The following is a 12,006-nucleotide window of genomic DNA, read 5'->3' as shown; positions in this document are numbered from 1 at the left end:
CCACTTGTTGCCTACTTATCCATCAGGTAGAAGCCCTGACTCCAGGGTTAGGAAAGGGAGGGGCTGGAGAGATGGCTCAGCGGTTAAGAGCACTGACTGTTCTTCCAAAAGTCCTGAGTTCAATTCCCAGCAACCACATGGTGGCTCATAACCATCTATAATGAGATCTGGTGTCCTCCTCTGGCTGGCAGAAGAAGTGCATGCAGGCAGAGTACTGTATACATAATAAATAAAATTTCTAAAGTAAAATAAACCAGAGGCTATGGATGATGGCACATACCAGTAGTTCCTGTACACAGAAAGCAGAAGGAGTAAAGGCTCAAGAATGAACACACACACACACACACACACACACACACACACACACACACACACACACACACGGGGGTGGGGGGGGGTGGGGGGGGGTGGGGGAGATCCCAGTATTCTTTTACCAGCTCCAACACAGCAGTTTGGATACGTATGTTCTTGACTGAGTAAGGAACAGTTACTGCAATAAATAACGTCCTCAAAAAAGCTAAACTATAATCAATCTCATGTGATTAATTAAAACTCACCTTCATCCTCTTTCTTTTTTCTTTCTGTCGTCTTCTAAAACTGTCCTAAAAGTATAAAATCCACATATTCTGTCAAATTATTACACAAAAATGTCAGAGTTAAACATTAGCAGGAGTGAGTCATAAGACCATTTACCTGGAGACATGACTAAACGAGGCACCACACTATATATACAAGGCCATGTATATCAGAACTCTACATAGGCAGAAGGACTGAATTTAGATACAAATAAATTGTTCGTAAGAGTTTTCAAGACAGGGTCTCTCTGTGTAGCCTTGGCTGTCCTGGAATCGCTTTGTAGACCAGGCTGGCCTCAAACTCACAGCGATCCACCCGCCTCTGCCTCCCGAGCGCTAGGATTAAAGGCATGCTCCATCACACTGGGTCTGTTTTAGAATACTAAAAATACATTTCAGGAAAATGTAAGCACTATGACAAAGATCTTAACTTCACCTTGAATGAAATGAGCTTGTCAATATGGAGAAAATGTAAGTAAGAAAACAACAAATCCTAAGTTGTTAAATATAACTGCCATCTAAAACCTCTGCAAGACAGTTGATAAGGACACTCAGAGGCTAATCACTCCTAACTCTAGCATGAATGGCAACACGCAAGAAGTGAGACTCCACAAACACTAAGCCCTAGCTTCCAAAAGAGATATCAAGAGAGAAAGAGGAATTCAAGGTTACTGTTTATTCTGGGCAAAGTTAATGTACAGAGTAGAGTACTTTCTCTGTCCTCAAAGGACAACCATGAGTTCTACTCTCCAGAGTTTGGGGCTGATACTGCTCCCCATTAACAATGGCCCATTCCACAGGTTTGCAAGTTCATGCTCGAAACAATAGCTAAGATGGTCCTGGCTCCCACTGTGGCCTAAAACAGAAGCCAGCAGGTGTAGTACTGGTGACCACCCGGGCAGATTACCTGTATCTCTTCTAAGTACGTCCTGCCAATTGTTACGCAAAACTTTAATGAGATCTGAAATTGATGTTTTCTGCCAGGAGAGAGTTTTTGTTATTTTTCAAGACAGTTTCCCTGTGTAGCCCAGGCGCCTGGAACTCAGAAATCCGCTTGCCTCTGCTGGGATTAAAGCTATGCACCACCACACACAGCTCAGGAGAGGGATTTAACAAAACATACCCAAGGATGAGTCTATGAAACCTCCAATGGTAAGGAAACTATTTTTTTCTTCCTTTTTGATTTCTTTCTGTGATTCTGGAAACCCAACCTAGGACTTCTCACATGAGGTAAATAGTCTATATATTCAGCTATATCCCTAGTTCTCAGTATCTCATAACTTCTTCTCATAATTTGTATCAGAGAGTAAAGTGGGGGGTGGGGGGAAGAGAGGGGGGGAGGAGAGAATAACTTCCAGAAATCTGTTCTCTCCTATCACGTGGGTTTCAGAAATCAAATGCAGCTCACACGGCTTGGCTTGGCTTGCCTTTACCCACTGAGCTATCTAGCTGGCTCCCTCACTAATTTCTCCAATCAAGCCTTTCCTGACTCTCAAAGAAGCTTCTCTGTAGGCTGAAACCTGTCAGTCCTTTCCAGAACTTCCTCGAGTCACACTCTTCACCTGGCTTTCCTCTATTCTTGCTTCCTGCCTTTGCTCAATGCTACTGTTCCCTTGGGCCCAGTACTTGGATCTCTTCTCTCCACATGGGAATGAGCACCTGACTTCTTGGCTTTAAACACTAACCACAACCAAGACCTCTCCCTTCCAGACCCTCATCTGGGTACGTTGAATTAAGCATGTCCAAAATGGAATTCTCACCTCCACCTCTAAAAGCATCCTGCACCATAACCTATCTTAGAGGAGCTGCTCTAAATACTTTCTACGTGCTTGGAAATACTCTAGGGTCATTCTTGGCACCTCATTTCTCTCTTACAACCCCCATTAACCACCCCCATTAGTACTGCTTTCAAAATCCCTCTGTGGCCTCATCTGCATGAACATCTGCCCTCCATAGTTAATGAAAACAAGGTAGGGGGAAAGTCAAATCTTGCCAATTTTCTATCCAGAACCCTCCATTGGTGTATAATAAAGCTAAGTTCTTAAAATAGCCTATAAAGGTACCTACATCTGGCCCCCATCCCTTTTTGAAACTTTACACCAATACTCTGATCTGCCCTGCCTCCTCTGACCTTGCCACATACTGCCTGCTCCTTGCTATTCAGTGCACAGACATGGCAGCTCCTGTCCAGAGCCTTGGCACTGCTGTTCGTCTGGGTTTTAAGCCCTTCCTCTCAATACCTACAAGGCACACAGACTCCTTCACATTATTCATGCCTTTATTCGCACTCATCTCTCAGTAAGGCCTTCTTGCTGTGTTTTCTAGAACTGCAATTTTGCCTTTACAACTTTGCCAAATAGTGTTTATCCTAAGGCTTCTAAACTCTACTACAAGGATAAGCTGGCTACTGTGTTGTCTGTCCATCTCCCCCTAAAGAACACAAGCTTCTGGAGGGTAGACATTTTTGTCTGGTGTTTTGTCTCCTGCCTTATCACTGGCAATCAAAACCTTGCCACATAGCTAAGCTCATATTAAGGATTACCAAAATTCAAAAACTACAGCACCACAATACAGCCTTAACTACTCAATTTTCTTTAAAAAAAAAAAAAAAAAAAATTATTTATTGTGAGTGCTTTATCTGCAGAAGAGGGCACAGATCACATTATAGATGGTTGTGAACCACCATGTGGTTGCTGGGACTTGAACTCAGGACCTCTGGAAGAGCTGGCAGTGCTCTTAACTACTGAGCCATCTCTCCAGCCCTTAACCACTCAATTTTAATAACTACTGACACATCGTTTTCTGAAGCCTTCCATTCTGTGCCCTAAAGAATATTTGGCTCTAAAGGTTGGTACATCGCCAGTGTGAATCTTACTGGTCTTTAATTTTTATGTGCTATGAACACCTTTATGAATTTGCCAAAACGCCACAAACATACTTTCTAGAAGTTTCATAACAAAAATCTGATGATCCCCCTGTTGTATAGCCATGGAGAACGACAATATGACTTCAGGGACACCAGAGCTTAATATACCCTCCTCTCAGCAAGGTCAGCCAGAAACCATAATAAGTCTGAAACACTATGGTAGAAATCAAATCCCGTCCCCTTTAATGCTAAATTATCATCAATATTTAGTAGCAGAGCACCCGCTAAAGCCATATATAAAAACTGCTCTTGCATGGGTTTATGCCAAGTTGTAACACAGCACACATTACTTTTTGTTAAGTATGAGTATCAATAAAGAAAACACTATAAAAGTTGAAGACATAGTAAACACACACACACGCTCAAAACAGCTGCTCCAGTAGATACTTGGAAAAAAAAACAACTAAATACTAAGACAACTGGGGGATATATATATATATATATATCATAAAGGCCCAAAGTACTAAAATTAAAGAACAGAATTGTGGTACACAAAGTTGAAGAAAACAGAAACAATATAACCACTACTTGCTCTTTGCTCAGTATAGCCCGAGTCTTTATGAAATCAGAATTTTGTTCCCATAAGAAGCTACTATAGCTCGGTTCCCCCATTCCGTCTCCTTGCTATGCCTACAACCAATCTACAGCCGCTCTGCCGCTAGGCTGCTGCCCCTCCAGCCACCAGCTTCTTCAAGGTCTGTACCCCTGGCCAACCACTAGGTGACATGACTAAGTCACTCTAACCTGTAGCTTCTATTTAGGGATATCCTTAGATCTCTCTAGACCCGGTTTCTTTCTTTCTTTTTCTTTTTCCTTCCTGAGACAGGGGTTCTCTGGGTAGCCTTGGCTGTCCTGGACAGGCTGGCCTCAAACTCACTGAGATCCACCTGTCTCTGCCTCCCCAAGTGCTGGGATTACAGCCTCCTCTTATTAAAAAGTGTTTCCCATACTCCTGTGGGGCACTTTCACACAAGCTCCTATAAAATTTCACATTTTCACTCAAGGCTTCAAGTACCTCTTCCTATCAACTACAGTTCTAAAACTGTTTCCAAGGCTTCCCCGTGTCATGTCCTGTAGTGCCTCATACTCATCTCCAAATGATCTTCAATTTGTACCTGCCCCTCACCCCAGTTTCCTATTCCGACAGTATCTGCTATCTCACTGCAAAGAATTAACAAACTCTGAACTGCCCAAGATAGAGCTTGGACTTCTCCACAAGCACTTGCAAGTCCGACATCATCAGCTTCCAGGTGCTTTGTCACTCTACTTCCTTTACCCTTCCATTTACTCAGGAGCCACCACCCTCCACAGAGCCTACACCCTTCTATCATACTGCCCTGACTGATGTCATCCAACTCAGTCAGATCCTACACCTGAACTCCTAGCATACAAGCTCCTAGGCCTGACCCTGTTTCTAGAGTATATAAATAGTGCCTATAAACATGACAGCCACTAGCTCAATGCCAACTTAGGCTTCAAGTTTTTAGATTTAAACCCAAAATAAGGTTAGGAAAGGAAAATTACAACTCAACTCAAATAATGTACAAAACATAATTCCACACAGTAAACATAACAGCCTTTATAAAATAAATAAGAACCAAGGCTTGGGATTACATCTGTGACAACACAACAGTGATATTTCAACACACTCAGACAGGTAAAAGTCCATCACAGCCTAGGAGAGACAGGAGCAATTTCAGCTACTGCAATGTATTTACCTCATCATCTTTTCTCTTTTTAAAAATGCTATCCTCAACTTCACCAACTGCTAACATGATCATCTGTACTCTTTGCAGATTGACATAACCACTTTCTGTAAGGTAACCCTGTAAGTGATAAAATACATGTAAAACGATCTTCTTAAAAAACCAAATACTTGTTTTTAAATTACTCAAGAATAAACTTACCCCAGTTTTATGTACCACGTTTTTGTATATGCCAACTAAACGGTCAATTGCACCTTCCCTGCCACCAGGAAATAAACATTATTCATTAGGACAGTGGGCTCTGTAAAGTCAAGAAGGCTGAGAGGGTCCCTGACACATCCCAAGGAAAAACATACCTAATCTCTAATGATGGCAAGTGAGGAAGGAAATCATTGCCCACAAAGAAGCACATGAACACCCAGTCATCAATGCTCCTCTCCACATCAAACGGAAATGGTAAACTGGCCATGGTGAGCTCTCTTTCCAGATACTACAACCAAAACAGAATACTGACATTAAAGCAATAAAAAGAACATATTTTAGAAACTCCAATTTCAGTAACCATTGAAGCATACCTCTCGAAGGACACTCAGGCGAAGGAAGATAAACTCCCCTTCTGCACAAGGAAGGCTATCTGCAAGTTCATCATGCTGTAAGAGACAGAGGAGACCATGTCCAGCCCAATGCTCTCATTTTTTCCAGCCATACAAATCTTGAGGTTTTTCTAACTTAAGAACCATTTAATATTTAAATACTAAAATTTGAAATATGCACCAAACCATTTTACAACAATCACACCTAGACCAGAAATCAGCATATGGTATGAAGGGCCAGCTGAACAGATTTTACTTTTGGGGAGACATATGCAGGTGAATATTCTTTCATCTTCCAGAACACTTTTAAACTCCTTTAAAAAAAAAAAAAAAAAAAGAGTACAAGGAAGCTGGAGAGATGGCTCAATGGTTAAGAGCATTTAATGTTCCTTCAGTGAACCCAAGTTCAGTTTCCACCACCCACGGTCAGGAAGCTCACAAGCTTTAACTCCAGCTCCAATATGAATGAGTGTGTGTGTGTGTGTGTGTGTGTGTGTCTCACACACACACACACACACACACACACACACACACACACAAACTAAAATCTTTTAAAGAAAATCAGAAAACATTCTTAACTCATAGGTCACTATGAAAGACTTATTTGCCAACAAAACACCTTCGTCCAACCGTATTTTCCATATTTTGACAAATATTCCCCTGGTCCCATCTCTGTGAACATTTGTACCCAGATTCATGTATACTTCATTTATTGTACTACCTGTGTGAAATCATACAGTATACTATATTTAAATGCTTTTCACTTTTCTCCCAAGCACCAAATTCCCAAGTAGAAACACATGTAGAAGGGACTTCAACCAAGTAAGCTCAGACAAACAAAACGGAAAAAACAAAAAAGTAACATGATGCTTAATATATTTGATTTGTAGTTCCTTAAAAAAAAAAGAAAATAGTAATCAGGTGGGTGTCATGGCACAGGCCTAATCCCAGCACTTGGGAGGCAGAGGCAGGTGGATCACTGTGAATTCGAGGCCAGCTTAGTCTACAAAGCAAGTCTAGGACAGCCGAGGCTACACAGAGAAACTGTCTTGAAAACCCCCAAAAACGCCATCTTTTGAACCATCTTCACAAACATTCACCTTCATGGGCATCACCATCTGTAAGAGCCTACCTTCATGGGAACATAAATTACACTGGAAAAATATAAAGTAGAAAGAGTGAGTATGTTAAACTTGTGAATACAGATTTGCTTCACATTATTTCAAAAGCTGCGTTTCTATGAAATATTTTTATGAGGCAGTCTGAATAGAGTTGGTGGCTAATGGCATATTTTAAAGTGGCTGAAATGGTATACTTTGTGGCAGTGTCCATATTTTCCCATGATAACAGACTTTTCAAATAGGGTAATAATGTCCATCTTAAAGCTCTTACCTTTCCCTTCTTTTCTCTTGGCAAACCTTCACAATCCTTGACCTCATGTCCAAACTGATTACAAAGAGCACATGGTTTGGGTTTGTTTGGTTTGAATTCTTCTCTGATTATGGTGAAGTTAGGTTCATGGGTAGCAAGGCCAAGCATAATGAGATCAGCTATCAATCAATAAGAAAAGAATAAGCGAATGGTACTTTGGAAGGATCCTTTACCATAATCAAAGTACTACTAACCAATGACACAAGAAAAGGCCCCCACTGAACACAGAGCAAAGGCAGCCAAATTAAGAAGTCATCCGTCCTAGCAGTAGGTTCTCCATCTACAAGTCATTTGGAGACATGGACCTATAATAACCACCACTAAGATAACATTTGGCAAACTGCCCATTGTAATGTCAAGGACGTGATGTCTAAAGTTTGACAGGAGATCACTGGCCACAGTAAAATAGCAAATCAACAGTGATTCCTTCTAGACTTAAGCAAGACATCTAAGAATTGTAACCACCCCTAAAATACCTATCACACAACAATACGCCAACATACTCTGGTTTAAATCCAAGAACAGTAGATCCTCAAGAAGACACTTACCATCAGCTCCACACAAACAATGATGAGTATTTGGGTCATGGTTAGGCTGAGCTAAAAAAAAAAAGGGGGGGGGGGAGGGAGAGGAAGTTGTATTTTAGAAACATAGTATACACAACAGAAGTACCAAACTTGCCAAGTACTTTCTACCTAATAGCCTGCCTGTTCAATGTTAGGCAGTGCTGGGAATAACACCCATGTACCTCGTGTGCTAAATTCATCTTCTACCATTAAGCTGCACCCCCAATGGCACACACCTTTAATCCCAGCACTTGGGAGGCAGAGGCAGGTGGATCCCTGTTAGTTTGAGGCCAGCCTGGTCTACAAAGTTGAGTCCACGACAGCCAAGGATACACAGAGGATAAACTGTCTCAAAACAACAACAACAAAGCTAAATCTGCAGCCTTGGTTATATTCATTATAACAACATACAATCAAATATTTTTTAATTTTACCTCTTTGTCGTCTAATGTAATCCATGATTTTGTGCTCTCCTTCACCAGGTGCACTAGCATCAGATAATATAACCTATTAAAAAAGGTTTTTATATGCTTAGTTCACCTCTCCAGTTTCCTCCACCAGAACAAAGCGAACTGACTGCCTTAAGAAAAACTGAGACAATTTCATCCGTATGGCATTAGTGGGACAATCTCTAAAGAAGGTGCATGCTACACACTAACACCACACCACTGACAACTAAGGTATCACAGAGGATGAAACGGAATAAAATGGCTAGGGTCAGCACCTAAGGGCTGACTGCTGACTATCAAGAATACAGTACCAAATCATTCAAACCCCAAGAGCAATCAATACAAGGTTTATCAAGTCTAATTGAAACACACCTTAAGCTGCTACTACAGAAAAGTTCACTCAAGTTTTACTTAAATCTTCCTGAGAAATTAAAATCTGCTACATTTTGATATCTAATGAGAAATCTACTTTCCAGTTAAAAACTACATTCTTATATGTATATATATTTTTATTATGAATCCATTTTATGGCTTCACAGTGAGGTAAGAGAACAAAATTGGCATTAAGAAAAAAAAAATCAGCTATATAAAACCTGGCCATGCAAGGCATTTCCAATAACCTGGAAAGCTACTCTTTTCTCTGTCAGCCAACTAGCATTTTATAGGGGGAAAGGGATAAATAATATCAGTTATATCAAAGAACTGCCTCGGATGATCACTCTAATCTTTCTGAAGTACCAACGTATGAAACTTACTGTCAAATTTTTCCACCCAGGGTCATTATTTAAACGATCAGCTATGTAATAGCGAAGGCATTTAGCAAGATTGTCCATGAACTCAGTTCCCTAAAATGATAGAAAGAAAGAAATTAACCTATCATTTAAGAGTTAGCAGTAGCTAGCAAAGCCTGAGACTACTTACTGGTGTAATACAGTTGCTGTCAAATCTTTCTTTTATTTCTTCTGGAGGGAGAAAGCCACCTAGACAAAAGAGGCAATGTTTTGTTTTCCCCATAAAAAGTAAAGTAAATTAATCAATAGTGAGTCAGAACAGTAACAAGAAAATTCAAATATGAAAGAAAGATGTTTTCATATAAGAAAAAGATGACTCCCTCTCCAAGAAGAAAATAGCATTTTTCCTTTCAACTTAAACTAAGCTTCACCACAGTGGCTCTCAACCTTCCCTGCTAAGACCCTTTGATATAGCTCCTCATGTTACGGTGACCCCAACCATAATATTAGTCTAATTTATACTTCATAACTATAATTTTGCTAGTTATGAATCAAAGTGTAAATATCTGATATGCAGACCAATGTGTAAGGGTTATTCAACCCCCAAAATGGGTCGCGATCCACAGGGTGATAACTAATGCTTTAACAAGATTGTCAAACAATACACAGTATATACAAAAGATATTACAACACAGAAACAAAAATCATGAAGTCTTTCCTCTATAATAGAACATGAGCTAACGGTTTTAATGTAGACAATAGTTTTGGTTTTTTGCTTTTTTGAGACAGGGTTTCTCTGTGTAGCCTAAGCTGTCCTGGACTCACTTTATAGACCAGGCTGGCCTCGAACTCACAGTGATCAGTGATCCATCTGCCTCTGCCTCACAAAGGCTAGGATTAAAGGTGTGTGCCATTAAGCCCAGCTGACAATAGTTCTTAATAAATCATCAAAATATCCTATCATAAACAAGCTGGAAGAGCCTTAATTGCAGCCAGGTGGTGGCACACGCCTTTAATCTAAGCACTTGGGAGGCAGAGGCAGGCAGATCTCTGAGTTCAAGGTTAGTCTGGTCTAGAGTGAGTTCCTGGATAGCCTGAGGTGGTGGTTGCAGGGAGTCTTAATTACAAGCCATGGCTAAATATCTATATCCTTACACATTTCACACTTCCAAATAAATTAAGATATGTATAATTTATAAACGCAGGTCCATGACAGCTTTTCTATAGATGTGAAGTGCACACACGCCCCAAATAATCATGTCTTTTCCATCTATTATATGCTGTGGGTAGCAAATACCAACAAATAACCCCGATGAAGCCAAGCACTAGGAAGGGAGAGGTCGAAGGGTCTCTGGTCTCCAGAGAGAGGTCCACGACCGCTAGGGCTGTTACAGAGAGCCCGTCTCAGAAACAGAACCACCACACGCCACACCACGAGCACTGAGCTGCGGAGACTCGCTTCCAGTGGCTGCGGGGTCCCTCTCCCACTTCCTCTTCTCTGAGACTTAGCTCTAACCTAGGTACCCACCAGGGACTTTAGAGCACTGAGAAATGCAGAAAAAGGGAAAGGGTTCAACTTAAAGATAAGCTTTCCCTACCTTTCGCAAGTATTTCCTCTCTGACCCGCTGCTTCTCAGCTGCGGCTTCCACCCCTTCCTTTGACGCCCTAAATCTCCTGGAACGCTGCTGGTTCATTTTGGCGCGTGGTGCCTAAAAAGACGTGTCATCTCATGTTACATAATGCTATTCAAAATATTCATAAGCAAATCTATACATTATTTTCAACCATTCTTTTTTTATCCTTATAGTAAATTCAAACTGCCTCTTCTCTTTAACACCTTTGCATGTGTCAGTCACCTAGTACTCTCAAGTAAGTAACTAGGTTCACTCATCGGTCTATGTCACCTCGAAAGAGTAGCCAACAGCCACAGTACATGACGATAAATGACTCAGAGTAAGTACTAGGAGTCAATGAACTGCTGAAGTAGGAGGCTTTCCTTGACGAAATTAACCACAGTCTGCATTCCTCACTATTCAGCTGACAGAGGCTGTACATGACTGAGCACTCACCACTCCATCTATTGCCATGTAGAGAAGTCTCCTTGGTCTTACAATATTGAAAAGTCTGTCAATGTACTCAAAAATTGCAACCATCATTTCGTCTTCATTTTTTGGTGCTGGTCTGTAATGATAAGCAGACACTGTAATAGAATACAGCACTTCTGTTGTGACTGGCGCTATCAAAGGCAAAGACAGATCACGTACTTGTCTTCAGGGTGAGTACAGGGATGGATGATTCCGTTCATGTCCAAATACAGATTATCAAACTCCACATCATTTGGATTAGGTTTACTGGCATCAACTGGAATCTTTACACCATTGCATTCTTTTGGCTATGAAGAAGTGGTAAGTAATATTTTGATTGTTCAGATCTAAACAAGGCAGGTACTAAGCACAATATGAACTAAGCACAATTTCAGAACTGGAAATAAAACAAGTACAAACAGAATCAAATTAACCTATTAAAATGTGAGTGGCTTCTAATTCAAGTTTCGTTTTTTGTTTTTTGTTTTGAGACAGGGTCTTTCAGTGTAGTCTTAACTATCCTGTTTTGTAGACTAGGCTGGCCTCGAACTCAGTGATCTGTCTGCCTCTGCCTCCCGAGTGCTGGGATTAGAGGCGTGCGCCACCATGCCTGGCCCAATTCAAGTTAATTGTGTGAAATCACTTCCCTCACCATTTACATCAACACGTTCTGTGAATTTAACCGGAAATGCCTTTGTGTTTGTCTTCCTCCGTGCATGAGCATGCTGTCACGCTATGACATCACACCTAGAATGCCACAACCACTGTCACGTGATCTCATTTCCAGTCCAGAGTTTACTCACGGAACACAAAAGCATCTGTGTCTGACTTGGCCTTGCCTATTTTCCCAGTGCTGCCCATACCAAATACCTAAAAGAGCCTGACCCACATTATGGAGGAGGCCCACTCACTTCTCAAAAGCTCTCACAAGCCAGGTGTAGTAT

The 12,006-nt window shown here is 41.0% G+C and overlaps 1 protein-coding gene across 2 annotated transcripts in view; it reads right to left on the bottom strand.

The window, feature by feature from the left end:
• Positions 1-12,006, bottom strand: part of Xrn2 (5'-3' exoribonuclease 2) — a 75,000-nt gene that overhangs the window by 48,593 nt on the left and 14,401 nt on the right. The window contains exons 2-14 of one of the 2 annotated variants that reach the window (XM_051144782.1): positions 11,243-11,370; positions 11,048-11,159; positions 10,576-10,687; positions 9,168-9,226; positions 9,002-9,091; positions 8,232-8,304; positions 7,780-7,830; positions 7,193-7,350; positions 5,783-5,857; positions 5,564-5,697; positions 5,409-5,466; positions 5,220-5,327; positions 558-602 (exon numbers count right to left, since the gene is read on the bottom strand). In XM_051144782.1, the coding sequence (XP_051000739.1) occupies positions 558-602; positions 5,220-5,327; positions 5,409-5,466; positions 5,564-5,697; positions 5,783-5,857; positions 7,193-7,350; positions 7,780-7,830; positions 8,232-8,304; positions 9,002-9,091; positions 9,168-9,226; positions 10,576-10,687; positions 11,048-11,159; positions 11,243-11,370 (1,203 nt within the window). Of the gene's footprint in view, positions 1-557; positions 603-5,219; positions 5,328-5,408; positions 5,467-5,563; positions 5,698-5,782; positions 5,858-7,192; positions 7,351-7,779; positions 7,831-8,231; positions 8,305-9,001; positions 9,092-9,167; positions 9,227-10,575; positions 10,688-11,047; positions 11,160-11,242; positions 11,371-12,006 lie in introns of those variants that run through there. The other variant, XM_051144783.1, reaches the window with a different exon arrangement.

Source organism: Acomys russatus, chromosome 4, assembly GCF_903995435.1.
Source record: "Acomys russatus chromosome 4, mAcoRus1.1, whole genome shotgun sequence".
NCBI lineage: Eukaryota > Metazoa > Chordata > Mammalia > Rodentia > Muridae > Acomys > Acomys russatus.
This window is presented reverse-complemented; position numbering and strand designations above follow the sequence as displayed.